At 51.5% G+C, this 25,808-nt stretch overlaps 1 protein-coding gene across 4 annotated transcripts; it reads right to left on the bottom strand.

Annotated features, from left to right (window-relative positions):
* Positions 1-4,584: 4,584 nt before the first annotated feature.
* On the bottom strand, positions 4,585-25,058 carry LAD1 (ladinin 1). 4 transcript variants are annotated; one of them, XM_073320038.2, is made up of 10 exons: positions 24,811-25,058; positions 17,614-17,760; positions 16,089-16,635; positions 15,288-15,437; positions 11,868-11,911; positions 9,445-9,517; positions 8,814-8,942; positions 8,182-8,271; positions 6,665-6,742; positions 4,585-6,142 (listed from the first exon to the last, which is right to left on the bottom strand). In XM_073320038.2, the coding sequence occupies exons 1-10, from the start codon at positions 24,846-24,848 to the stop codon at positions 6,137-6,139; spliced, it is 1,302 nt and encodes a 433-aa protein (XP_073176139.1). In that variant the 5' UTR covers positions 24,849-25,058; the 3' UTR covers positions 4,585-6,136. The 4 variants fall into 4 exon arrangements, with proteins under 4 accessions (XP_073176139.1, XP_073176140.1, XP_073176141.1 ...); XM_073320039.2 differs by having other exon boundaries at positions 17,614-17,757; positions 24,811-25,057; XM_073320040.2 differs by lacking the exon at positions 24,811-25,058 and adding an exon at positions 24,223-24,301 and having other exon boundaries at positions 17,614-17,757.
* Positions 25,059-25,808: the final 750 nt, after the last annotated feature.

The following is a 25,808-nucleotide window of genomic DNA, read 5'->3' as shown; positions in this document are numbered from 1 at the left end:
TTCTCCTTAAATAGGAAGCAAGAGCTTAGGAACATCATCAGTCAGCACTGATAACTCTGAGCTCCCAGCCAGGCCCAGGGTACATTGCAACCTCTCTGCACAGCGATGATCTAAGAGAGAGTTATGTTGAGTGGGAAGTGCAGGGGAGGAGAATAAACCCAGGCAACGCCGATTTTGCGCCTCAGTAGTTCTTAGCATTAAGGACTGGTCTCTCACACCTAGCTGCCATTTTCCCTTCTGCCGCATTGGACACATGCCGTAGGACTGGCTTTTCCTCAGCAAAATCAGCCACTTTCCCCTGGCCAATCAGGAAGGCAGGGAGACTAGCACTGCAATTCCTGCCTTGAATCTCAGAGCTGCTTGTTAGCTCCTCTGACATGTTGTTTATCCTGGGTCCCAATCTCTTCTCTGGGGCTGAGTAAGATTCACCAGCGACTCAAGTGTCCTGTGATCTTAAACCACAGCCATACAAAGAAAATGACATGAAGCCTCATTAATAACTCGCTTGCTAGCTTTCCAAATCCTGTCAGCCTCCAGCAGCCCTGTCAAGGAGAGGGACATCTCTGTGCTCATACATCCCAGTGAGCGGGGAGCACTGGGAACTGGAGTCAAGGCTCCTGGGTTCTATTCCTGGCTCTGCAGCTGACCTGCTGTGTTACACTGGGGAAGTCACTTAGGGTATGTCTACAGCGCAAAGAAAAATTGACAGCAGAGACTCTCAGAGCCTGGGTCCATTGGCTCGAGCTGCAGAGCTAAAAATAGCCAGGTCGACATTTGGGCTTGCACCCCAGCTCTGATACCCTCTTCCCCTCGCCGGGTTTCACAGCCTGAGCTCCAGCCAGAACAGGGCCATTTACACTGCTATTTTTAGCACTGCAGCCCGAGTCCAGTCAGTTGACCCTGGTTCTGAGACTCACTGCTGTGGGTTTTACTTTGCAGTGTAGACGTACCCCTAGGTCATGATCCTCCAAGGTTTTTAGGCTCATAATTCCCATTGAAATCCATGGACCTTCTATGCCCCAATTTCCCCCTCTGTAAACTGGAGACAACAATGTCCATCTTTGTAAGGTGCTTTCAGTTCTTCCGATGAGAAGTCAGATACAAATCAGTATTTCCATTGGAGCCCTATGCGTCTTAAAAGTTTCTCCTGAATTCTGTCTAATCTCTCTGTAGACGATCTAGGTACCATTGGACAGTGTCCAAAGTCCACAAAGAAACAGCACAAGGAAACACCCAGGAAAAGGAGCTGGGGAAGTGGCCTTAAAGCTGAACTGGTGATGTTCAAACTGCTAACAGACGATTCACCAGCAAGGCAAACACAGCTGCGATGCCACCAAAGCCGGTTAGGAAGGCAGCTTAAAATACGTTCTCAGCAATTATTTTATTGCCCGTTGATTACACTGGGCAGTACAGCTCTGTCTGGAAAGTTAGTGGGGTTCCAAATGTCCATTTGAATGCTTTTCACTCCAAGTTTCGTGTTCAAATAAATGCCAAAGTGAATCTCTGCTCAAGCCATCCCTTTTTGTTTGGTTCCCGGCTTGCCTAAACACCATGCCCCGAGTCTTGTCTGACTCGCAGGCTTTCAGCTCACTGAAACATTCCTGAAGCCCAGTGGAACCTTCTGCTAACTCTGGCCAGCAGCTCAGGTTTGTCCCAGATCCCCACAATAGATGAAACTTTCCTACCAAACCCCAGGTTTCTATGAATAACTCCAATGTGTCAAACCACCTGTTCAGCAAATCAGCTCTGCTGTACAACAACCCCCTTTTCCAATGTTGTGTAAGAGCTGGTCCCAGCTCCATCTTTTCAGTTTTTATAAGAGGCTAACTTAAAGAACTTTGCTGCCTGAATCCAGAATCAGAAACATTACTGATAGGAAAGACCTACTACATCCTGAAGTCCAGCACAGGATTGGTCTCAAGATAACAGTACATCTTCCAGGGCTTGGTTCATTCCAGCTGTAAGCCTTTTAAGTGATAAGTCTTCCAGCATTTCCTTTGGAACTCAGTTTGATTGCCAGTGCTGACAGCCTTGCTGTCAGCTCAGTCCCTGGGCCACTATTAGTATTTAGACTGTTCCATAATCTTATGCCATATTCTAATAGATCTGACCACTAGGAAGTTTTTCCATGTTAAAAGTTCATTTTTTAAACTCCTTCCATTACTCCTAGTTCCCTCTTGAGCCACCATAATTCCTGACCCTTCCTGGTGCCCATGTCCCTCGCATACTTCTAGACAGCGCTCATGCCCTCATCATTTAGCCAAAAATCTACCTAAATATTCATCAAGCCGTTCCCCATGATCCTCTTTTGCAAAGTGCTCTGTCACAGACAGATAGGCAAATATATGAATGTTTGTGAATAAATGTAAGTGACCTCTCTCCAGCTTCATTCACTTCCCACAAGGGGCCAACAAACCACATTAGCTGAGACCGCAATCTTTAGGTAGCTATTGACAAATATTCAAGGAAAGCAATTTTGGAATATTTGTGCCAGAAACTTGATTTTAAGAGTTATCTACATCCAGGCAGTGCCTAGAAACACCTTGTACTCTGCATGTCCAGCAAAGGTAGCTCAAATTGCCAGTATCAAACAGTGAATGAGCAACACACTGGTAAGTATGTTTGCACAGAATTTTTAATTAATTGATTTTGAGCTACAAAAAAAAAAAAATCCAGGAAGTCTGTGGACAATTCACAAAGAGCTGAATAAATTATTTGCTGCAAATAATCCCTGTTTTAATTGTGGATTGAATGGTCCAAAAAAACCTCTCTCTAAAATATGCACTCCAGGAATTATTTGGGGGAAAGTTCCTTGGCCTATGTTATACAGGAGGTCAGGCTAGATGATCACAGTCATCCCTTCTGGCTTTGGAATCTATGAATCCTTCTAAATTTGTCTTTTAACATGCCCCAGACATGCCGGTTAACACTGATCTAGTTCTAACCTACCCTGCACTAGATTATCTAAGTACCAAATCACGGTTTTACTTTAAGTCCTAGAGATGAATGGCTAGGTGTATTTCCAAATGTTTAGTTCTGCCGTGTTTATTCAAAGAACAATGAAAAAAAAATCCAAGAACCACTGTGTAGTTTCATTTGCCACTTGCAGTGATGCAGCATTCTGAACTCGATAGCACAAACATCCTGCGCCCGCCCTGTGCTTTGCCTGCCAGCGAGGGACTTGGTAACATAACAGTCTCTTAGGTTTCTAGAGCACTTCTCATCTCCCAGAGCAATGTACAGAGATGATAGGCATAAGTTCCTTATTACTCACCACAGCGTAAATTGGGAGTAACCCTGCTGGGCCCGATTCCCCCTCTTTGCCCATCCCAACGTAAACCAGGAGTAACTCCATTAAAGTCAATGGAGTTGTGCCAGTGGACAAACTGGTGTGAAGAGACTCATGCTATACCCAGAGGAATCCCTTCACCAGAGAAATGCAGTCATCTCTGGGGTGGATGATGACAACTGGGAGGGGCCAATTTCGGCCAAGTAGGTTGAGGCAGACCCCTGTTCTGTCTCTGGAGCGTTAATACCTAGGTCTAGCAAACAGACCGGTGGTCACTCAGGTCCCCTCTGAAAAGGGAATCAACTCCATAAGCCTGGCAAGCTGTGCCCTGCGGCTGTTTCCTTACCTCTCGCCCAGGGAAGGGGTGAGGTCCCTCGCAGCCCAGTTGCAGCTGGCACAGCGTCTGTGAAATGCACTTGGGAAGAGTGAGGCTTTAACAGGGCTCCGAAGCCCACCCCCAGGCCAGACGCCTGATTGGAGGAACGCAAGTGTGGCAGGGTTTGGAATGCGAACACTTGCTTGCTATTTCAGCAGTGTGGGTCACAGCCCCTGGTGCAGCTCTTCCCCCCACCCTCCCCCCATGAGCCCATATAAGCCCAAGCTGTTGTATGGCCTCAGAGAATTGCTATTTTAAACCCGCAGGGCTGAGATAGACAAGTCCCCAAGGGGCTGACACAAGCCAGCCAGCTGTCACTTTCAAGTGGCCAGAACTCTGATAAGCAAAATGCTCTTGCCTGGAGAGGACCTGGGTTTCAGACATCGGATGCTCACCTCCGAACCCCAGTTCCGAGCCCCATGCTGCTTCCTAGCCCCATGACACCCCACACCCTCTGTGCTAGGCCCAGAAAGCCCCAGGGCCAGTCAAAGGCTTGAGTCACATAAGCACCAGCAAGCCTGGATGTTCAGCCGAATCCCATAGGGCTGCCTGGAGATCAGAGCTGGCTTTCTCAGGAGACAAGTCCTCACCTACAGCTGGACCCGAAGCCCCACCACAACTAGGTCTCTGGGAGCCCCAGAATTCCTGACCCACTGTGGCAACCAGAACGCTGCTGCTGCCAAACCTGAAGCTCTCAAGCTGGAAAATACCCACAGGACTTCATTACTCCCGCACAGCCCTCAAAGCGGGGAGTGGCCACACCCAGGCCTATATCTGCCCTATGGCTGAGGTGCCACGTCAAGTCCCACCTGACCCCCACCCCACCCCTCTCTCCAGAGGCCAGCAGCTCGTCTGCCTCATTGTCCAGAGCGATTCACAGCAAGGGCCCCCCAAAGAACAGTCCGAGACCACGAGCATCTTAAAGAAAGCACCATTTATTAAAAAATGGAGCTCTATCAAAAGCAGCAGGTTCCTTCCTAAGCCAGTGGGGAGAGAGTGGATCCAGGGGGAGCCCGGGGAAGGCCTGATCAGCACAGAGGCTCAAGCTAAAGAATCCCAGCCTAGAGCTGGCTAAAGCCACTCTCAGGTGCCTTCTGCACTAAGGTGCTTGCTCCTCACGCCGAGGCGTTTGGACACTGCCACTGTAGGGGCTCTCCGCTGTGCTCCCTCCCCAGCCAGAGAGGGCCGTGCTCCTGGGAAAGGCTACAGCTAGGGCTGGGTTCCAGGCTGCAGCTGGGGAGCGCAGGGGCACGCAAGCCTGGGCTTTGGTTCAGGCCCATCACATTCTGAGCAACTTTACGGTTCCATACAAAGAAGGCAAGGATAAGAACAGGCAGGCTTCTGCGAGGGTGGGTGAGCAGGGTCTGGGACTTCTCTGCAGCCATCCCAGGTGCAGACTGGCCTCTAGGCGGAGAACCCCTGCACTAAGGACCAGAATTGCCAAGTGGGCCTCCTTTGCTAAATGGGAGAGGGTCCTGGCAGGGGGAGGAGAGGCTAGCCTGGACACGTGATCTGCTGGGAGGAAGGGAGAGAAAGGGGTCATTGGCCTGTGACACCAAACCGGGGATGATGCAGACACTGCTCCCCCAGGACAGCCCTAGGGAGTCTCCAGGGGGAGGGACAGCGTAGCGCACGTGTGAATGGATGGGGTATGAAGCAGTGACAGGTGCTTGGCACTGCTGAGCATCTGGCCAATCAAAGCAGCCCCATGGATCTGGTCCAACGAATGCCACACCCTGCAGCAGACATCCTCCGCTGGCTGCAGGTCAGCAGCCGTTTCTGGCGTGCACCACACCCAGCCAACACACCTGAGCCCTGGCTTACAGGCAGGTCTTCTAGTGGGGCAGGGGAGGTCAGGCCTCATGGCCCCTCTGCTGAGGGATGGCTGTGTTGTGGTTTGGGTGCTGGGGCCATCTGCTGAGCTAGGAACTGGGCCGAGACAGATCTTCCCTCAACGAGCCAACACTGCTACCTACAGCTACCACTGCATGCAGCCCAGGCTGGCTTTTAACCAGGGACCTCCAGGGGCAAAGCTATAGTGGCCCCAGCCCGGCCCCTGCCAGCACCACTCTGGAGCTGGTTAAGTCTGTTCCAGGTACAGCATGTGTCCTAGCGCATTGTAACTGGAGGCACCAAAGCATTGTCCAGGGACAGGGCAGCAAAGATTTCGTACCCTCAACGTGGACAGCACTCATGGCTTTGATATGCCCTAGCTAGACCAGGTAGCAGGAAGGGACAGCAGAATACAGGTCATCTTCAAAGCTTCTTCCTTCCCATCCACCAGTCGGAAGCAAGAGGCCCCCAAAACCCCCAGTGCCATCAGAGGAAAGCAGGATGTGGGTCTCCAGGCAGGGCTGGTCTTATGGGAGGGAGATGCTCAGAGACAAAGCCATGAAGGGATGCTGGAGGATTGCATAAGGCCAGACTTTGATCATCACAGCGAGACATTATCCCCAGGGAGTCTTGTAGCGTTACAGCTGAAAGAGACAAAGGGCATCATCAGGCTGGGCCAGAGGCTGCAGCACAGAGAGAAAGGTGCTCTGAACTACCGAGATCAGTGTCTGCACTGAGCCTTAGACGCTTAGAACATGCCCAAACCACCGGCACAGTGCTCCAGTGTCATATTCAGCTGCTGCCCAGCTGTTCCCCAACCCACGACACACCCCATTTCTAGCCCACCACATCTTCTCCTTCCTCCTTGTGACCCACCCCTCTAATACCAGCTCCTCTTTGCAAATTAGCCCCTAAAGACACTGGGCTCCCCCTCCCATCAACCAGAGCATGACGACACTCCCAACACACCCCCATCGAGGCAGGCCAGCCTGTGCACTCAGACCTCCGCACTGTAGCCATTAAGGGACAGGTCCTGGCCCTTGCTGTGGCTACTTTGTGCTGCTCTGGGGAGGAGATTCTAGGGACTCAAGCCCAACTCAGCCACTGGCACGCGGCCCAATCCAGGCAGGTCACATGAGCGAGCTCCATGCTCCCTCTGCTCTTACCCTGGTGTCACTGGAGTCATTGTCGGGCTGCTTGGCCCAGAGATGGCGCTTTGTTGCGCGGTCGGTTCTCCCAGCGTCCTGCAGGGAGAGGAGGAACAGGCTGAGCTAAGGTTTGCTCTGGGCATGGACGACACTGCTCGGAACATTGCATCGGTCTAAACCAAAGATGGGGCCTGACCCAGAACCCTGGATCCAAACAGACCTAAGCGGGTCAGATCAGATCCGAGCCTTTGGGTGCTGGGATTTGCAAATCCAGGCCATTACCTTAGCAGCATTGGAACTGCTCCAAACTAGGCTAATGGGGGGGAAATTGGATGGTTGCAGGACAGTCACTTTACACTGGCAGTGAAACCCCTCCCAAAACACCCCCAGCATCTCCCCAGCAGATGCAGAGCCATCAGCTTGGCAGGGAGGGGTGTTTGGGCCAGGAGCAGGCATGGCTGTGACATTGGCAAACTCAGCTATTCCCTGGCACTGCAATAGGAGCCGCCCAGGTTATAAACGAGGGGATCGGCCCTTGGTGCCGTAACCTGCACCAGGGGCTGAGCTCACTGAGCCCCCGGCTCAGCTGACGGAGGCCGAGCAGAACGCAGCTGCATTGCAGCACAGACAGGAGCAGAGATCTTGGACCCAGATTCCCATCTGCAGGGAAACACCCATGTAAACTCAGAGAGGTCTCCTCTGCACCACTCCTATATGTACTAGTAGCCACCCTGATCTGCAGAGACCAGCGGTCATCCATCCAAAAGCCCGGTGCGGTTGCAGTGCCAGAGGGACCTCCTGCCAGGCTCCCCACTGCTATGGCCACATGTCTCTGGCAGAGTCCCACCGTCAGGGGATGCCCAGAGAACCACCCCAGCACAAGGGTGGTGCATGGAAGAGCTAGTGTCTGGAGAAGTCCCTGTAGGGTTTGTGGGGATAATGCATGGAGCAGCGAATCCCCACAGTCCCCCTCCCCACCCATGGCCTGTCTTGTCATGGGCAGACCCACCAACCCTGCAGACCTGCCAGCCCTGCAGAGGGATTTTCGCAAGGTCCCTGAGGAAGTGCAGCCGGTCTGGGGTCCACAAGCAGCCCCCGAGCGAGGGCTCCACTGGGTGAGAGTCTTTGTGATTAGCACATTCAGCATGGGGCCAGTTCACTGCGGACTGCCAGCGCCCCCTTGTGGAGGAGGGGAGGGGCAGGGGAAGTAATTCTTTGCTGGAGTCCGTGGAGAAGTCGAGACTCTTTGCTTGGGATTTTAGTGTAACCATGAGTTCCTGGAGGAGCCTCAAAATCTCACCAGGTGGGAAACTGTAAGGCAGGTGAGGTGGCTCGAAGTGGAGGTGCTAAAGGGTGGAGGGGACTTAAATCCTGCTGGAACATGGCCAGCGCTAGTCTACAAACAGGTTCCGATCAGCATGATCTGGCCCACTTTGCAATCGCTGTCACGACCTGACTGCTCCCCTGATGCAGGGTCCCCCCACCGGGCTGTCAAAGCACCAGCACTTTAGCGCAATGCCCAGCACATCTGATACCTTGACTCTTCCGTCCTTGCTGGGCTCCTGGGTCCTGCTTATCCACAGGTTGATGCGAGACGTCACTGTGCCAGGGAGCTTCAAATTCTCCTGCCACACAACAGGATCAGAGTTAAGACTGCACGTTACCCACCACTGGAATGCAGCCATCTCTGGGGTGCAACACAGCTTAGCATGATCAGCAATGGTGACCAAACCCCTCACTTCCTGTGCTACACAAGAGTAACTCAGAGGGCAGGGCACCACCTGCGTGGAGCATTCCTAGAATGCACCTTTGGAAGACATGTGCGGGAAGAGGCCTCAGCCAGTCTCCCCCGCAGCTGCAGGGTAGCCCTTGGCCATGCAGCCAGCATGGGGAGCTGTAAAGGAAATGCTCACCTGCCACATGGGATCCCAGCCAGCAGCCACCAGAAGGAGGATCCACCAGGGCATGCAGCCACCCAGCCTCTGCCTGGCAGGTGCCACTGAGCTGAGGGACCAGCTTTGTCAGTTCTGAGGGTTCCTCCACCTCGAATCTCCCCCACCATCTGCCCAGTGCCCCCTACCTGAAGATGGGGGTGGGGTTTGCAAAACAGTGGGACTCACAGAAGTCCCTCCCCCAAGCCCATGCTCGGTCCCACCTCAGCCCTCACCTTTCTGACAGGGGCCAGATCAGCTTTGTCGGGGGCACTGGCCTCGAAGATGCTGCGCTTGCTGGCCACGCCCTCCGAGGACAGGAGGAAACTTCTAGGCATGGACACAGGCGACTTCACCTCGGATCGCTAGGAGCGGAGAAAGGACCCATCTGTGATAGAGCCCTAGGTATATGTAGGGTGCCTGGTCTGGTCCTGCCAAGGCTGACCCCCACCCATTCCTCATGGGCCTCTAAGTGCATGAACGAAGGGCAACCCAGTTTCCTACCCCAGCTCCCTGTCATGCATTCTCCCCTCCCTGCCCACCCCTCTTACCACATCACCTGCCTGGCGGAGGGTTGTCCTCGGTCCCTTGGAAAGGGTGGCCCCACTCCCTCTGTGTGAATGGCGGAGACAGGTCCCTACTCCCCTCTGGCTAGGGCAGGCTCTTCCCCAGCCCCTGCCCTCAGCTCTGTGAGACGCTCTCCCAGACTCCCTGTTGCTTCCCCTTCTCCCCAGGTCACGCGCTGCACAACCATGCAGAGCTCAGAAGCCACCCACTTCCACCTACAGACCACAGAACTAGGGAGGCATTCACAGGCCCTCCCCCGTGAAGGGTCCCTCCCCCCATTGCCTCGGGGGCTCCACTTACCTGTACGGCTGAGGTGTATTTCTCCAGTTTCTCCTCAATCCTGATGCTACTGGCTGGGAGTCTCACACTGGCACTGGGGAGGGGGAAGGAATGGAAAAGAGCGGAGTGAAATCCCCCAATATCCTTCATGCCATGGCAAGGTCTGCCTAGTGACAGGCAGGAGTGTGGGGAGTCTATTTGGCACTAAGGGAGCTGGGTTCTACTCCATTCAGGTTCTTATACCATGGTACCAAGTGCCTATTCCCAGCTCTTCACTGAGAGACATTGGGCAATTCCATTTCCCTCTCTGCCTCAGTTTCTCCCTTGTAAAATGGGGATAAAATATACTTTAGCTTCACTTAACTACTTAACTGGCTTCAGTGTAGTAATATTTTAAGCTGCCTGACATAGCCCATTACCAAATCTGAGCACATCGTTGATGGATCCATCCTCACAAGCGGTCCTGGGGAGGCATGGACACCTCTATCATCCCCGCACTGTACAGCTCCAGAACTGAGGCCCCAGTGCAACAGTGGGTGCTAGGCACCTAAATACCTTTGAGGATCTTGCCCAGGGTCATGCAGAGAATCTAGGGCAGAGCAGGGAACTGAACCTCAGTCAACGAAGTCCCAGGCAAGCACCCTACACATGGGGCCATCCTACGTCCGAAGAGCTAGAAAGCAGACGTAGGCTGTCATAGCACTTTACCTATCAGGGATCATCAGGAGACCCAGATTTGCCAGACTCTAGTCTCTAACTGTTCGTGACCCAAACCCAGAATCCTACCCCTGCTATGTCCTCAAACCTAAAATCCCAGCTTCTGCCTTCATCTGATCTGGAGCATGGATGACCAGAGTCACACCATCGTAACAACTGCTTCTTCCAGGGTCCCCTGGGGATAACGGAGGCCTCGTACCAGTTACTCTTCATGTTGTGTTGTCTCTCCAATTCCCTCCAGATGGGGAGCAAATCGTGACCCCCAGTGATCAGTGAGAGAACTTCTCCATTCTATTTCCTCATTGCACAGGTGTAATTAGTACAGTCACAAAACAGTGGTGAGTCCACGTTGTCAAACTGCAACGTATGCACTGACAACTTTGGCTCATACCACCTGACAAACGTCTCCATCTCTCTCCCGGTTGTTTGGGGACCACTTCCCTGACTCCCCAGCCTCTTGCTGCCCTGGGATCCTCTCTCTGCTCAGCTAAGTCGTGTGTCAGCTCCCAGACACACCAGCCTCTGCTTGCAGGCAGCTGCTTCCACCCCAGGTGTCATTTATGGGGCTGAAATGAGGCAAAATCTGGAATTCTTTGGGTGTTTCCTAGATAAAGAAAGTTTGATCTTGGGTTTATTTCACTGGACAAGGAACAGACTTCACGTTTGCCTGGTTCCCTCCTATTCATCAGGGAGCGGATTTTCAAAGGAAGCTCTCCACCCCCTCCCTACAGGTTTGTTTTTTGCATTGTCCTCGGTGCAGGACTTCCCCTCACGGGTATTCAGTAATCGATAACGTCCAGGGTCCCACATTCTGATCTCACATCAGTTTTATTCCAGTAGATACCCATTGAGGATGGAGTTTCTCCTGATTTACTGTAGGGTGAGACAGGAGAACTGAGCCCAGGGAGGAGAGACCTTACTAAAAAGAAGTCACCTGCTTTGGTCAATTTCAACCCAAGAAATTCAAATATGGATCCACTTCAGGAAGGAGCACAGCTGAGGTGTCACCACTATGGCCGTTGCCCTGAAGGATCTCAAAGCACTGCACAGACTATGAGCCTGGATTTTGGTGCCATGGAAGTCAATGGGAGTTTTGGCAGCCAATTCCATGGGAGCAAGACCAGGTCACCATAGACAGCCCCTCCAGTGAAGCCAAATGACAACACACCACACAATGACGCACTGAGGGCAGGTCTCCTGCATGGGGAAGGTGACACCCCCGAATTCCACAAGAGGTCTTTGACTGTGGCCAGGCCCTGCCAGACTGACAGGTGCTGGGGTAAACTGCATAGGGTTGAAATGCCAAGGTGCAGTCTGGGCCTGGTTAGTAGGAAGCACTAATAGGAGTCTGATCTGTAGGGCTACAGTATAAGCCAATAGCCAGACAATAAAACAGGAGGACTTAGACATGAACATAGACAAAATGTCTGGATCTTCTCACCAGGGCCATCCAAACACCCCTTCTCATGTACGACAGTGAGGCCTAATGAACAAAGAGGTGGGGGGGGGAAGGAGATCCGGGTTCTATTTCTGGAGCAGGAGCAATCACTAGATTTGCTGTGCAAGTCCGTGGGAGCGAGGATACGCACCGTCAGAGGTGGTGTACCAGGATTAACTCATTAAAGTTTGGGGCCTGCTTCGAGATCTTTGGGTGGCAGCTGGTGGGGGAGGGTCAGAGTTATTAGCAGTTTTGTGACATTACCAGAAATACAAGTAAACCCACTGACCTTCTGGTAAATGCATTTTCTTCCTTGTCTTTTCTTTGGATCACCTAGAAAGGCAAGCAAAGGAGATGAGATGTGGAGCAATGGGAGGGCATGAGATGGGTTGGGAGAAGGCCCCCTTCCTAGGGCTGGGAAAGTTCACACAGCCCTGCTGATCCCCATGTCTCCCAGAGCTCAGACATTCACCATGGCACAGAGCAGCGTTTGGTGGCTTCTCGGAGCCATGTGAGCAATCTGGACTGGCAATCTTGGAGTCCAGAACCCCTTCTGCTTCAGATCCCAACTGGGACCATGGAGCACTGCGGTGGGGGTGGGGGGGCGGCGGTGGTGTGTGTCTCAAATAAATGACAGAAAAGTTCCCAACAACTTCAGACTTCAGGAAAGGTTTGGTCTGAGTGAAAACGTGGGTCGGTTCCAATCACTTCTGAACCTGGTCCCCTCCCCTCGGGGCTGGCCACGGTATGGGGGAAAACCCTGGACCAAGAACATGTTCAGTTTCCACCCTGAGCGAGAGACTCTCTCATCAGTCTATTCCCTCCACCCCAGCCCATGCATATCTCCATCCCTCTGGCGTCACCATTTCTCTTTCTTTCCTCCCCCTGCCCTCAAATGTCCCCTTTTTCTTCCTTCACTGCACACCCCCATCTCCTGGCCAACCTACCTCATCCTCCTGCCCCTGCAATCCCCGAGAACAAAGACTTTCTGGCCAGACACCCCAATGGAGAGGCGGCACCTCTCCATCCTGTGCCGAAGGCCATCCCTGCAGAAACTGCTCTACGACCTGCTTGGCAACAGCACCCAGACTCCGCTCCAGCTGCTCTTTCTGGATCCAGGTGGCAATCCAGCTGTATGAAAACCTTTCCCAGGTGGGACTGATCCCAGTACGTCTGCTGGACATTTTGCAGCACAGAACAACAGCCCCCTGCTCAATTCCGCAAAGCCAAACCGCCCTGCAGCTTCACTAGCTACTCAACTTGGAAAGCCCTGGGGTCAATACAGCGTGTGATGCAGAAAACGCCCGTATCTGGGACAGTGTGAGCCAGGAGAGGAAAGAATTACAAATCCCTCATCTCTCCAAGTCTGCAAAGATCACTGTGTCGGAGAGGTGCGTGTGACCCTGCGAGTCTCTCAATGCCAACTGGCAGAGGGCCCACCATGCCATAACTTACGTCAGGCCTGGCTCGCTGATTGCCTCAACATGTTTCTAAAACCTGTGTTAATTGGGGACACGCTTGTTCCGGAAAAAAAAAAAAAAAAAGTGAGGGAGTGATGCATGTACGGGTTGTGTACAAAGTTACAGATGTGTCCTGGAAACAGGTTCTTTAAAGGTGTTTGGGAGGCAGAGCCTAGACCCAGCCTACTCGAGACAAAGGAATGTGTCTTTACCTGTCTGTCCAGCTGGGTCACAGGCAGAGGCCAATGAAAGGACATTTACATATATGGTAAACAAAGCTATCACACAAGGATGATGCCGGTTTAACAGTCACGCCTGAGGACAGAATCTGCACCCAAGGAAGCCTTCCTGGCTCAAGGCAGAGACAATGGATTTTGGGTAACGTAAATCAAAGGTCTTTCTGCTCCCCTGAGCACTTAGGGCAGCGGTTCTCAACCGGGGGGCCCACGAGCAGGTTTCAGGGAGGTCCAACAAGCAGGGCCAGGGTTAGTCTTGCTGGGGCCCAGGGCAGAAACCCAGAGCCCCGCTGTGGGGGGCTGAAGCCCAGGGCCCTGAGCCCTGCCACCTGGGGCTGAAGCCGAAGCCTGAGCAACTTCGCCTCGCCGGGACCCCTGTGGTGTGGGGGCCCAGGCAATTGCGCTGCTTGCCGCCCCGCAACACCAGCCCTGGCTTTTACATGCGGGAAAAAACAAAAAAGCCGTTGTTGTGGCAAGGGTGGGCTGTGGACTTCAATTGCATGTTGGTGGGGGCCTCTGAAAGAAAAAGGAAGAGAAGCCCTGACTTAGGGGGTACATAAGGGTACAGCACCCTCCGGACCTACGAAAGTTGGAGTCCCTAGTTTGGGGAGCTAGGGATGCTGGAAACTGAAGGCAAGTAAGGACGTTGTTTGGCCAAAGATTGTAACTTGCTAATGTTGAGTTGTAGTCACTCAAAAGCATGCTTTGTGGTGTTTGTAACCATAGCGGTTAGGTTTCAGAGGAGCAGCCGTGTTAGTCTGTATTCGCAAAAAGAACAGGAGTACTTGTGGCACCTTAGAGACTAACCAATTTATTTGAGCATAAGCTTTCGTGAGCTACAGCTCACTTCATGAATTGCTGATTCATAGCGGTTAGCTGATTCATAGCGGTCTCTTATTTTTGCTAAATATCACTTAAATCTCTTGGTTAATAAGAGTTTTCTTAGTTTTAGTATGAGCCATCTCAGTGCGGTTATACTAAGGTGCAGAGAAGCTAACCTAACAGGCTGGTATGTGCTCGGTGTCTTTGGAAGCAGCGAACATAATTCCTGCGAGTATCCAGGGAGAGGCACCGGACATGGCAGGGCAGCCTCTCCGGGGAACTCGGGCCCTGGGATTCACTATTACCCACAAGGCAATGTTTAGACTGGCCAAGTCTTGAAGAGTTTGCTGGCCAGGCCGAGAGGCGGGTGTGGCAGGGAGTGGACCCACAGCTTAGGAGCAGCAAAGCTCACGCTTGTCCAGACAGAGGGGCAGCACAGCGGCGGGTGGTTCTGGGGGTCCTGAGCAGAATTCTGCAATGCGAAGACTGAAGACACAGGACAGACAATGCTAGCAGCTTGCATGCTGTGTTCACAGACCCCTGGGGCCACCCTTATTGGAGCTGCAGCAGGGAAGAACATGGCCCACACTGCAAGACCCTTTTGGGGAACCCGAGGCAGAGCCATGACCAGAGATTTGTCTGGGCACTGCCCTTTGCAGATACTAGCAGCGCCTCTGTGGCCCATGGGACCAAGAGCTTCAATTCCAGCTTCTCCAAACTTCCATGCTCCCCTGGATCCTTTTAATGGGGCTTCCCAAGTCTCCCACCCATGGGTGCAGAACACACACAACCCGGCCATCTTCTCCAGTAAATGTCACAAGGAGGAGGAGATCTGGGAATAACCTGACCCCAGCTGGAGCAGATTCTAAGTAACAATGGGAAGGAGAAGACCTGGACTGGATTTCTGCACCCATAGGGAAAATAATCTGAGCAGGACCGCAGCACCCACATGGAAGAGCCTCTGCCTCCTATGCTCTATCCACCTGGACTCGAGATGCGGCCTCAAAAGGAGAAAACCTGGGATTGGATCTCTGTGCCCACTGGAACGGACTCTGCAAGCCCCCCAGCCTGCAGAATTGAGCAAACTACTCCTGCTGAGGACAGCTGGAGGGAGCCTCCCCCATACAGCTAGAATAAACTCGGAGTCCACTGCCTGGAAGGCCACATTTCCCTGCCCGTGTCAGCACTCACCCGGAAAGAGACCGTCCTCGGGCTGATGCGTTTGAAAGAGCTGCTGTAGGTGACCTGAGTGGGGGAAGCAGCCGAGGAGCCTCCGGGTCTGTCGTGGGTGGAGGGCGACCCTGCTGCTTTCTGAGCCTGGGGGGGATTCCTTGCTGTATCCTGAGGAAGGAACACACACACACACACACACACGTCAAGAGCCAGCAGGAAGGTTTCAAGCCATGGCTGTGAGAGCAACACTCTGGGGCTCAGCAGATCCACCAAGCGCCCGAACAGCCCAGACCACAGGAACCCCGACTGGATGGGCCAAACCCCAACCTCCTCGCTAGGCCAAATCACCAGCAAGGCCAATGGGGGGTTTGCCTAGGAGAGGGTTCAAGGTCTGGCTCAGTGAGGGGAAGTGGGTCCTGAGGCTACCTCATCTAGAGGCAGAGTTTAGGGTTGGGGAAGCAACATCCCCTCCCGCATCCCTTTCCCCCTTTGCAGCACAGCTCTGTCCAGGCTCAAATGCAGCATCACCAAGCCCAGGATCCAAGTCACGATTTTTAAATTAATGTGTCCCAGGCTCTTTGCCGTCTAGCATTGGAGCCTTTGGGTCGCCCCCACTTCACGTTTTCAAGCTTTTCTCCAGAAGGTTAGATGCCGGCTCCTTTTTAAACAGAAGCCAGGATACTCACAAAGTTACACGGGCCAGCTCCTCAGAGGCACCTCACTCCCGTTGAGGATCTGGGGCCTGACTCCAGGAGCTGGGGCTTTTAGGGAAAACCCCCAAGTATCGTGAGACGGCTGGTAAAGTGCCTTGTCTCTCACCTGCTGGCTGGAGGGGTGAGTAACCGGGGAGTCTGGTTTCTGTTCTATGTGGCTTCCTCCCCTTGAGGAGACTTTCACCTCCAGGTGACTACGGTCTTTCTGCTCCTGAGCCGATCCCTGGGGCTGGCCTCCCGTCACCTCTGGCTCCTGCGGGGGCTCATCAGCTATCAGGTCCTTCTCATCCTGAGCCGACCCCTGATGCCATTCTCCTACCAGGACCTTCTGCTCCGGAGCCGACTCTGGACATTGTTCTGCCTTCGGGCCTGTTGGCTCCTGGGCCACCCCCTGGTGCTGTTCCCCTGCCAGGGCTTTCCCACCCAGAGCTGACTCCCGACACGGGGCTGCCTCCAGGTGGCCTGCTCCCACGTCTGGCTCCCTGCAGTTCTCTGGCTGCTCCTTCTCCTTTCTGAGGTTTCCTGAGCTCTCCACCTGCCACCTCTGCCTCCTGATCTCTTGTGGTCTCAGCACTGCAGTGAGCTTCCGCTCGGCCATCTCCTCTTCGGCCGTGGCTGCCGCTGGTGGCTCGGCTTCCTTGAGCCGCGGTAGCCTGCAGCGACAGAGAGAAGGCACTGACAGCCTTGTACACCCAGGGGCGCTGGCAGGCTGCTTGTTAGACAGCAAGTGAATCCAGCCCAGGTGAGAGATGCCAGATTAACACCTACAGAGCCCCCCCTTTTATCCCAGTGCATCCTGCACGTACTGTTACCCCCCTTTGAATCCATATTCTGCAGGCGTAGGTTAGGTACCGGTGTGGTCCTATGCGGCTGATGGTGGCTGAGCATTGTGGGGGCTCCGCATCCCAGATCAGCCTCCATCCCTTGGCCCTGGTAGCACTGAGCTAGCACCATGGGGAGGTAGAGCCACTTGCTCTAGTCTCCTGGGTACAGCATCCAGAGCAGCCTTGTCTTGCTCTGAAGAGGGCAGGATCCTACCCTTCGTCTTGGGAGGGGCAACTACCCCGAGGGGCGAGGAAGAAGGGGGTTTGGAGAGCAGCTGGAGGAAGGTATTTATACCAGTAGATTCAAATTAAAATATGGGGGGGGTAAGATTTTCAGAGGAGTCCGGGGGATTTGGATGGGTAATTTCAATGGAATGTGTGTCTAATGCCCCTGGACTGCTTTGAAGATCTTAGCCTTCAGCTTTCTAACATAAGCAACAGTGATTAATCATTCTGTTGCATCGGTCCTCCATGGCTCTCAACATGATCGGCAAAACAGCATATCGTTATCCCCACGTTACACTTGGGGAAACTGAGGCACAGGGGGCAGAGTCAGGAACAGAACCCAGGAGTCTTAACACCCTAGAGTCTCCTGCTCTAGCCACTAGACCCTTCTGCTTCTCAGAACCATGAATTGAAACTGCCTGACCCCGCGGCCCTGATCCAAAACCCGTTTAATGGGAGGACTCCCACTGAGATGTGGGCTTTGGCTCAGGCCCGGCAGAGCGAGACAAGCTGGGTGGATGTGCAGCATTCTGGGCGATGCCGGCACTGCAGTCCCAGGGAACAACCGCTCTCCTCCCTCACCTCTCCACTGCCTGCTTGTTGGTATCCTGCACAGGGCAAAGGGCTTCATCCTCCACGTCAGTGGTGGAGCTCAGGTTGCGGTCTCTCCGCCGGCGTTCTCTCGCTTGTTCCTCCTCATCCTCAAGAGTCCTCTGCCTGGCCAGGCTGCTTGGAAAGGAGACAAGGGTGTGCCAGGGACAAGGTAAGTGAGGTAATCTCTTTTATTAGTCTCTCTCCCCAGCAGAAATGGGTCCCATAAAAGAGATTACCCACCTTGCCGTTAATATCCTGGGGCTAACATGGCTACAACACTGCATACAAGAACGTGCCAGTCAGATACTAGTGGGCTGGGTCACTGTCGGAGCACAGGAACCAGGGTACCTCTCTCGGAGCTGGCAGAGAGCAAGCGATCAGCCCAGGGGTCAAGGAGGAGCTGTACAGCAGCGTGAAATTGGCCAGCGGCACAGCATCCCATTCAGATACATGGCCGGGTCCCGCCCCAGTGGGTATCGGCTGCGGCAGGATGGAAAACAGGAGCCGAAATACATAGTGGATTACACAGATCTAATCACGGGTGATGTGTAATCCTGACACCTACATGGGAACAGGCTACCGTAAACATTAGGAAATTCCTGAATTAAGCGCTTGACTTTGAACGGTAGTGTTCCTTTAATGTAGAGAAGTTACATTTTTTAAATCCTTAAGTTTGATATAAGCAAACCAGAAGTTCCATCACATGATATCATACGGTCTCCCAATTTGGGTCATCAGCAAGGTTAGAACTCTGGAATCTGGGCTTCCAGTCCAAGGCCTGTAGGGGAACCTGCTCTAGTGGGCACAGACTCTTTCCCTGTCATCACACCTGCTTCTAGCAAGAATCCCTCCCTCCCTCCCCACCAACCCCACTTCCCCATCTGTTTTGGGAGTCTCTGCTCCTCACTCCTCCACATTACAGGAAGGAAACTTCTGGCTTCTCCTAGGAACCAGCAGGGAGGGACATTGTGAGCACAGGAGACAGATTCCCTGCTCTCAGATCCTGCACCTGGTACTTTTTGCAGTCCCTGACAGCCAATTGCAGGCCAAGTCCTGCTCAATCCCTGGGCTGATGCATGCTCCGTGGCAGATGGCGTATACTCACTCCAAACAGTATTTTTGGAGAACAACACTGTTCACTAGAGGTTTGTTAAACTTGGATGTTTCTAGAAGCTTATAACTTGGCCAAGTCTGGGTGGATTTTCACAGGAAGAGCAACACCTACCACCCTGGCATAGAGGCCAACTCCCTGCCAAATTTCCAAGGCCCTGCTCCAACCATGTTGGTGTTAGAGCTCCTTAAAGAAAGAGTTGTAAGATTGATTTATTTATTTTAATAATGGGCAAAAATGACTGAACCCTTTTCCCTTAAACTTACAAAGACAAAAATTCAGACAGAGGTAGACTCCTGATATGAAAAATTTTAGTCTGAATGGCTGAAGTAACTAAAAAACAAGCTCTTTTAATGGAAGGTGTCAGGCAACCGTCATTACCAGTTCTGCCTGGAATTAGAGGTCATTAACATTCCATCATCACATACACACCCCAAAGAACTGAAAAGTGGCTTTCCAACCAAAGTGATTTTTTTTTTTTTTGCTGAAAAAAAATATCCTTTTGGCAAAAGATTTTCAGTTTTTAATGACAAACTGTAGTTCAGTAAAAATGTTTAAAAAAAAATTAAAGCTTTTGACACTAAGAAAAATATTTGTTATAGTTTTTATTCCGCCCCCCACTGACATTTTGAAATTTTCCACCAAAAATAATTGGCATTTTTTTCAGCTCACACACACACGGTCCCACGCTGTGCTGCAAATAATGCCAAGATCATTAAAACAAAGAATTTTAAAAATCAAATTGGTTTTCCACCACAGATGCTGTTTGTTGACCTTTTGCACGACTCAGCGCAGGGCTCATCTACACAGAAAAGTTATACGGGTATAACCAGAGGTTTGAATTTAAACCAAGAGAATGTCTCATGTGGACACTCTTAGGATATGTCTTCACTGCCCGCCGATCCGGCAGGCAGCGATCGTTCTATCGGGGATCGATATATCGCATTGACGCCTGTACTCCACCTCGGCAGGAGGAGTAAGCGGAGTCGACAAGGGAGCCGCCATGGTCAACTCAGCGCCGTGAGGACGGCCAGGTGAGTCAAACTAAGATACTTAGTTCAACCCCCGCCCCCGTGTAGCCCAGGCCTAATTCTGGTATAAGAGTACAGATGTGGTCCCCTCATTTCAGAAAAGATATACTGGCATTAGAAAAGGTTCAGAAAAGGGCAACAAAAATTATTAGGGGTTTGGAACAGAGGAGAGATTAAAGAGGCTAGGACTTTTCATCTTGGAAAAGAGGAGACTAAGGTGGGATATGATAGAGGTCTATAAAATCATGAGTCGTGTGGAGAAAGTGAATAAGGAAAAGTTATTTACTTGTTCCCAGAATATAAGAACTAGGGGCCATCAAATGAAATTAATAGGTAGCAGGTTTAAAATAAATAAAAGGAAGTTCTTCTTCACTCAGCGCACAGTCAACCTGTGGAACTCCTTGCCTGAGGAGGTTGTGAAGGCCAAAACTATAACAGGGCTTAAAAGAGAACTGGATAAATTAATGGAGGTTAAGTCCATTAACAGCTATTAGCCAGTGTGGGTAAGGAATGGTGTCCCTAGCCTCTGTTTGTCAGAGGGTGGAGATGGATGGCAGGAGAGAGATCACTAGATCATTACCCATTAGGTTCACTCCCTCTGGGGCACCTGGCATTGGCCACTCTCGGTAGACAGGATACGTGGCTGGATGGACCTTTGGTCTGACCCAGTGTGGCCATTCTTATGTAGTGTAGACAAAGCCTCAGTTTGGTTTATGTTGCTTTGGAAGGGGTTTAAGTTGACAAAGCCACTCCTATTCCAGAGTAGGAGCGGCCACATAGGGAACTATAGCAATATAATGCAATCCGTTTAAGTAATACCAGCATAATTATACCAGTTTATAACAGATGGAACTTCCCCACCCAGATAAGCCCTCAAACAATGAAATCACAAATCAGTTTCATTTTTGCTTATAATCAATTTCCTTCTTTACAGGAGATCTCCGACATTTTAATAGTGTAGGCCACAGCTTCATTCATCAGTTGATACGCTCACCACCTCCCCTGCCATTCACGCTTGTGTAATGGCCCAGTGGAAACTAGACATTTAAGTGGCAATGTGGTATGGATGTATTTTTGTCGGTCTTTAAATGCTATGCAGTTGCAAGAAACAAACAGGAGAGGCCAGCATCAGGTGACCAGCTAGGTCTCTACAGACCACCAGCAAGTGTTTCTCTGACCAACAGCAATCCACAGACCATAGCTGGAGTGCCCTGGCCTGCCCTCTTCAATGCTTATGCATTTCACAGCACTGCAATGCTGTGAGCTGCAACCTCTTCCTGGGAATATGCTTGTGTTAAAAAAAAAAAGTGAGCAAGTGTTTCCACTAGAGTATATTAAAAAAAGATAGATAGTAAGATTATGGGAACAGCATGTGGTTGATGACTTAGTATAAGCTTGGTTTTTGCCGACTCTGAACTTGAGGCCACATTTTACATTTAAAACATTCAAGAGGAAGTGGGCCCAATCCTGATCCCGTTGGAGTCAGTGGGATCAGAATCAGGCCTAGACTAGCATTCGTGCCATTGCAAACCCCGTGAGTTGTAGCTGTCACACTGTGTGGGTTAAAAATTGCCATGCCAGTGATCTACCTTTACACAAGTGCACATTTCCTCTCTGCCCAACTCCCCATTCCCAGGCTGCAAGGTGTGGGGCAGGAAAGGAGAAAGCTCGAGTGACAGGGTGAGGAGAAAAGCAGAAGCAGAGAGCCAGTGGGGTGGGAGGGGAGAAGAGCATTTAAGTAGCTACAAGTCTCAGCCCCAGACCTTTCAAACCTGACTTTCTAGGTAGAAAGTTACCTGCCCTCCCTTGGAAAAAGAGGAGGAGAAATGGCACCAGAATTTGAGGGAAGGAACTGAATGAGCTGGTTACTGTAGCATGCATGAGTCATGCACCCTTCCCTTTGTGTTGTTTTTTTCAAATGCAAAAAGATAGCCCCACCCTCTTTTACAATAACCCGATTCTGAAAGATACAATGTTCACTAGACATTGTGACCAAACTTCCCTACAAGTGATTCAGAGCCAGATCTAATCTCCCGGCATTCAGTCCTGTAGTCCTTGCACTTTGGAAGCAAGTTGACCCTCCTGCCTTCTTAACTAAAAGAAGAAAACGAAAGCCTGCTATCGTGTAATCCTGCTGACAGTGCTTTGCACGTCTTCAAATTACTGCACACACAGCTAGGTTTCCAGACTGCATTTTGGGCCTGATCCCAATCCCATGGAGATCACCAGGCTTTAGATCAGGCCTTTTGTGCTCACAATCAGTTGCTTAGGTGTGCAAACTTGTGCTCTACTGCACAGTCATTGTACTGATCGCCAGTTGCACATTTAGGTCCCGCAAGCATTTATAAACCTGATAGTATTGACTTGACATTGTTGCCAAATAGATAGAGTGCTGGCATGGGACTCAGGAGATCTAGATTCTATTCCCAGAGCTGCCACTAGCTTTTGGCTGATCTTGGGCAAGGTCACTTTCCTTTGCCTCAGTTTCTCCGGCTGTAAAATGGGGATAATACCAGTGACCTCCTTTGTAAAGCACTTGGAGATCTATGATTGAGCTAGGTGGTATTATTACTACTAGTTGCAGCTGTGATCACGTTAAGCATGTGTATAAGCTTTTGCAGGATTGGAGCCTTAACTAGAAGGCTCTTAGAGAGAAATCCACCCCTCTGGAGAGGACCAGAACCAGGTCTATGGTGCACTTACAGACCTACCTAAGCTCATATTAGAGCTGGTTGAAAATGTTTGCATGAAAAGTTTATCCAAGATTATTTTCCTCCCAAGAGGCTTTTCCCCACCCCACAAATTTACTTAATCATATTTTAGAAATTGTTTTCAAAAGTCTCTCGTACCAAAGCCTTCATTCTGGATTTTTGGTAAGATCCAAACGTGATTAAGTATAAACATTAATAAAATCTTCAATAAGTTATTTTGGTAGAACTATCATGGACAATTTCACACATAAGAGAGACATCCTATGGGTCAGTTTCAAACCCTGCCAAATGGAAACAATTTTGAAGTGTTGATTTTTGTAAAACTGTTTTCCCTCCGTTATTGACCAATTTCTGATGGATTGTTTAAGTCGGCTGTAGAGCTCTTCCTGGGCCTCTGCACATGGGTGCATTTCACCCTTCTTTGATGAAAATAAGCTGGTTGTATTTTATATGCCTTTTAACCCCACAGAGCCAAAGTGGCTGTTGATTCGTGAGCTGTATTCTGTTCTGGCTCACACACCATCAAGAGAATTATTAACTATAGCTGATTAAATAATCCACAATGGGACTACACTATTCAATATATCTTATTTCTTCCCCCCCCCCCATTTTAAGACTCTCCCAATTATTCATTATCAAAGTATTTGCACATTTCTGCCATGAATAATTCCTCGTCTACAGATACAGGTTGACTGTTCATGAATTGTGTGTCGTTTTTGGTAGTTACGTCTCATTCAATGAGGGAACAGAAACAATCCCTCTGGCTTTGTGGCACTAACCTGTATATTCAATATTAGTCACAGGGAGCAATTCGTTCAGTCTGCCCTGTCCATTTTAGACAGTGAGCTTTTTCAGGGCAGGAATTCTCTCTTCCTTTGTATGTGCAGCACCTACCATAACAAGGCCCCCATCCTAACCAGTGTCTTGGGCACTACTACAATGTAAATAATAATATTCATTCATGTACGCTGGTAGAATAACTCAGCAGAAGCCAGCACAGGCTTTCCCTGCAGGGATAATGTTTATAACCAGAAATCAAAAGACTTTACCATAAGAAAGAGAACTACAGAAAGATTCCCCAGCATGGGAGTCACACCAGTTCTATGGCCCTTGGGGGTGGAATCTTCCCCCAAAGCATCCTCCCAAACCACCAGTATATAGCCCTTTCCCCTCCGTGATCAGCGGGGCTAAAGGAGGGGGAAGCAGAGCTAAGGTTAACCCTCTTGTTCAGTGGGGACCAGGTACCCTGACACAGGGAGCCACTTCAGTGTGTGACTTTCAGTTCCCTAATTGGGTGTCTGGTGTAGCTAGCCATCCCAGGGGCGGGGGGGGGGGGGGAGAAGAATCACAGATTTTACAATCACATGAGCAATTCCAAGTGAATCATTGATTTCAAGACCAGAAGGGCACATTATGCTGATGTAGTTTGACTTCCTGCATCACACAAGCTAGAGAACCTCATCCATCAAGCCCCAAACTTCTGTTTGAAGTGTGTCCCCCCCCTCCCCCAATAATACATCTACTCCGGCAGCACTATTATCCCCATTGTACAAATGAGAAACTGAGTCACAGAGCGACTAAGAGGCAGATTTGTAAAGGTATTTACCTACTTAACTCCCATTGAAATCAATGACATTTCAGTGGGCGTTGGGTGCCTAAATACCATGACAAGATGGGGGAGGCAGGATCTTTTGTTCGACCAGTTCCATTGGTGGAAGAGACCAGCTTTCCAGCATACACAGACCTTGGTTGTTGTTTTGAGTTGTGTCGCGCCAGCATCTAGAAGTCTCCACACCAGGAGACCAGCCCCAGGGCGCTGCCCAGACCCAGGGCCAGCAGTCTGCTCCCTTTGCGAGCGGACACCCTGCAGCAGCACTCAGGACAGTGGCTCCGCTCTCTAACCCGGGATGAGCTTGCAGGGAGCTAGAAACCCAGCTGCCAGTAAACAGAGCCGATTAGAGCCATGGTGGCTGGGGTGCAGTGAATACAGGACTCCATCACTTCCAGAGTCACTTCCCAGGGCAGAACTGCTCCATTCACCTTCGCTGCACAGCTCACTTCTCCGCGGGGGGGGGGGGGGGGGGGGGTGGCATTAGGGTCCCTCTCTCCCCCTTCAGCTGCTGCTCACAGACGGCTGCTTGTCCTTCTGAAACTCGGGAGCCCTCTAGGCTCTGCAGGGCTGGCTTCGCCCTACCCAGCTTGAAGTCACGCCGGCTACCCTCCTTCCCTGCCAGCGAGGCGCGGCCCCTTCTGCATCCCCACCTGCCACCCTGCCTCCCCCGCCGAGCCCACCCCCGCCGGAAAGCGGGAACCATCAAACCCCAGCGCCTACCTAGAGAGCGCAGACCAGTTCTTCCTGTTCAAAGACATCCCGGCTTCCCCTGGCTTTCAGAGAAGGGGGGGAACTTCCCCAGACATCAAGCCAGGTTCAAGCCCCACTCTGCACAGGGCGCAGATTTGAGGCGCCCGGAGGAAGTGGAAGGGGAGCCCCTGCCCCGGCTGCTGCCCCTGCCCTGCGCACCTTGCCCCTGCCTGCAGCCTGCTCCCGGCCGGGGCGTGTCACATGGTCTCTTATCTACCTGGACAGGCGCGGAGAGCTGTAATTTGCCTATTAGCCGCACCTCCCAAAAGGCGGCCGGCGCGGGCGGGAGCCGGCGTCTGCCCCAGCCTGGCTGGCCGCTTGCTCTGGGTTCAGCCCCCCGCGCTCGCTGCACCAAGTTGCCCTGGTTTTCAGGGGCGACTCCCTGCTCAGAAGCCTGTTCTACCGGCCTCTTGTTCTCTGGCCTCTCTCGGCTGAGTGGGTGGGAATCAGTCACCTGGCTCCCCACCCCTTTACCCAGGACAAGGCAGCCTCCAACGCAGGGGCTTTCAGAAGAGGCAGTTAAAGGGGCGCCCATCAGTTTCGAAAGCTGAGCTCAGACCCCTGGCAGGGGCTGCCCATGTGTGTGGTTTAACAATCATACCTGCCTATCGTTTAGGGGGTTTGCTCCCCTGTGATTGTATAAAACCCCTCAGGAACAGCAGAGAAACTAACTCAGCAGCTAGGCAGGAGAAGCAGTGAAGCTGAGGATACACAAGGACACAAAGGATTTGACTTTATTAATAGTCCACCCAGTCCAGTATCCTGTCTCTGATAGTGGCCAGTAGGAGCTGCTTCAGGGGGACACTCAAGGAATCCCATTCTTGGACAGTTATGGAATAACCAACCCTCAGGGGAAATTGCAGATAGGCCCAGATGCAGAGGTATTTAGGCACCTAACTCCCATTGGGAATTTCCAACGAGCTCCGCTTCCACTTTGACAGCTGAATAAAATGGCCACATTTCAAAAA

This window comes from Lepidochelys kempii, chromosome 21 (assembly GCF_965140285.1).
Source record: "Lepidochelys kempii isolate rLepKem1 chromosome 21, rLepKem1.hap1, whole genome shotgun sequence".
Classification (NCBI taxonomy): domain Eukaryota; kingdom Metazoa; phylum Chordata; order Testudines; family Cheloniidae; genus Lepidochelys; species Lepidochelys kempii.
This window is presented reverse-complemented; position numbering and strand designations above follow the sequence as displayed.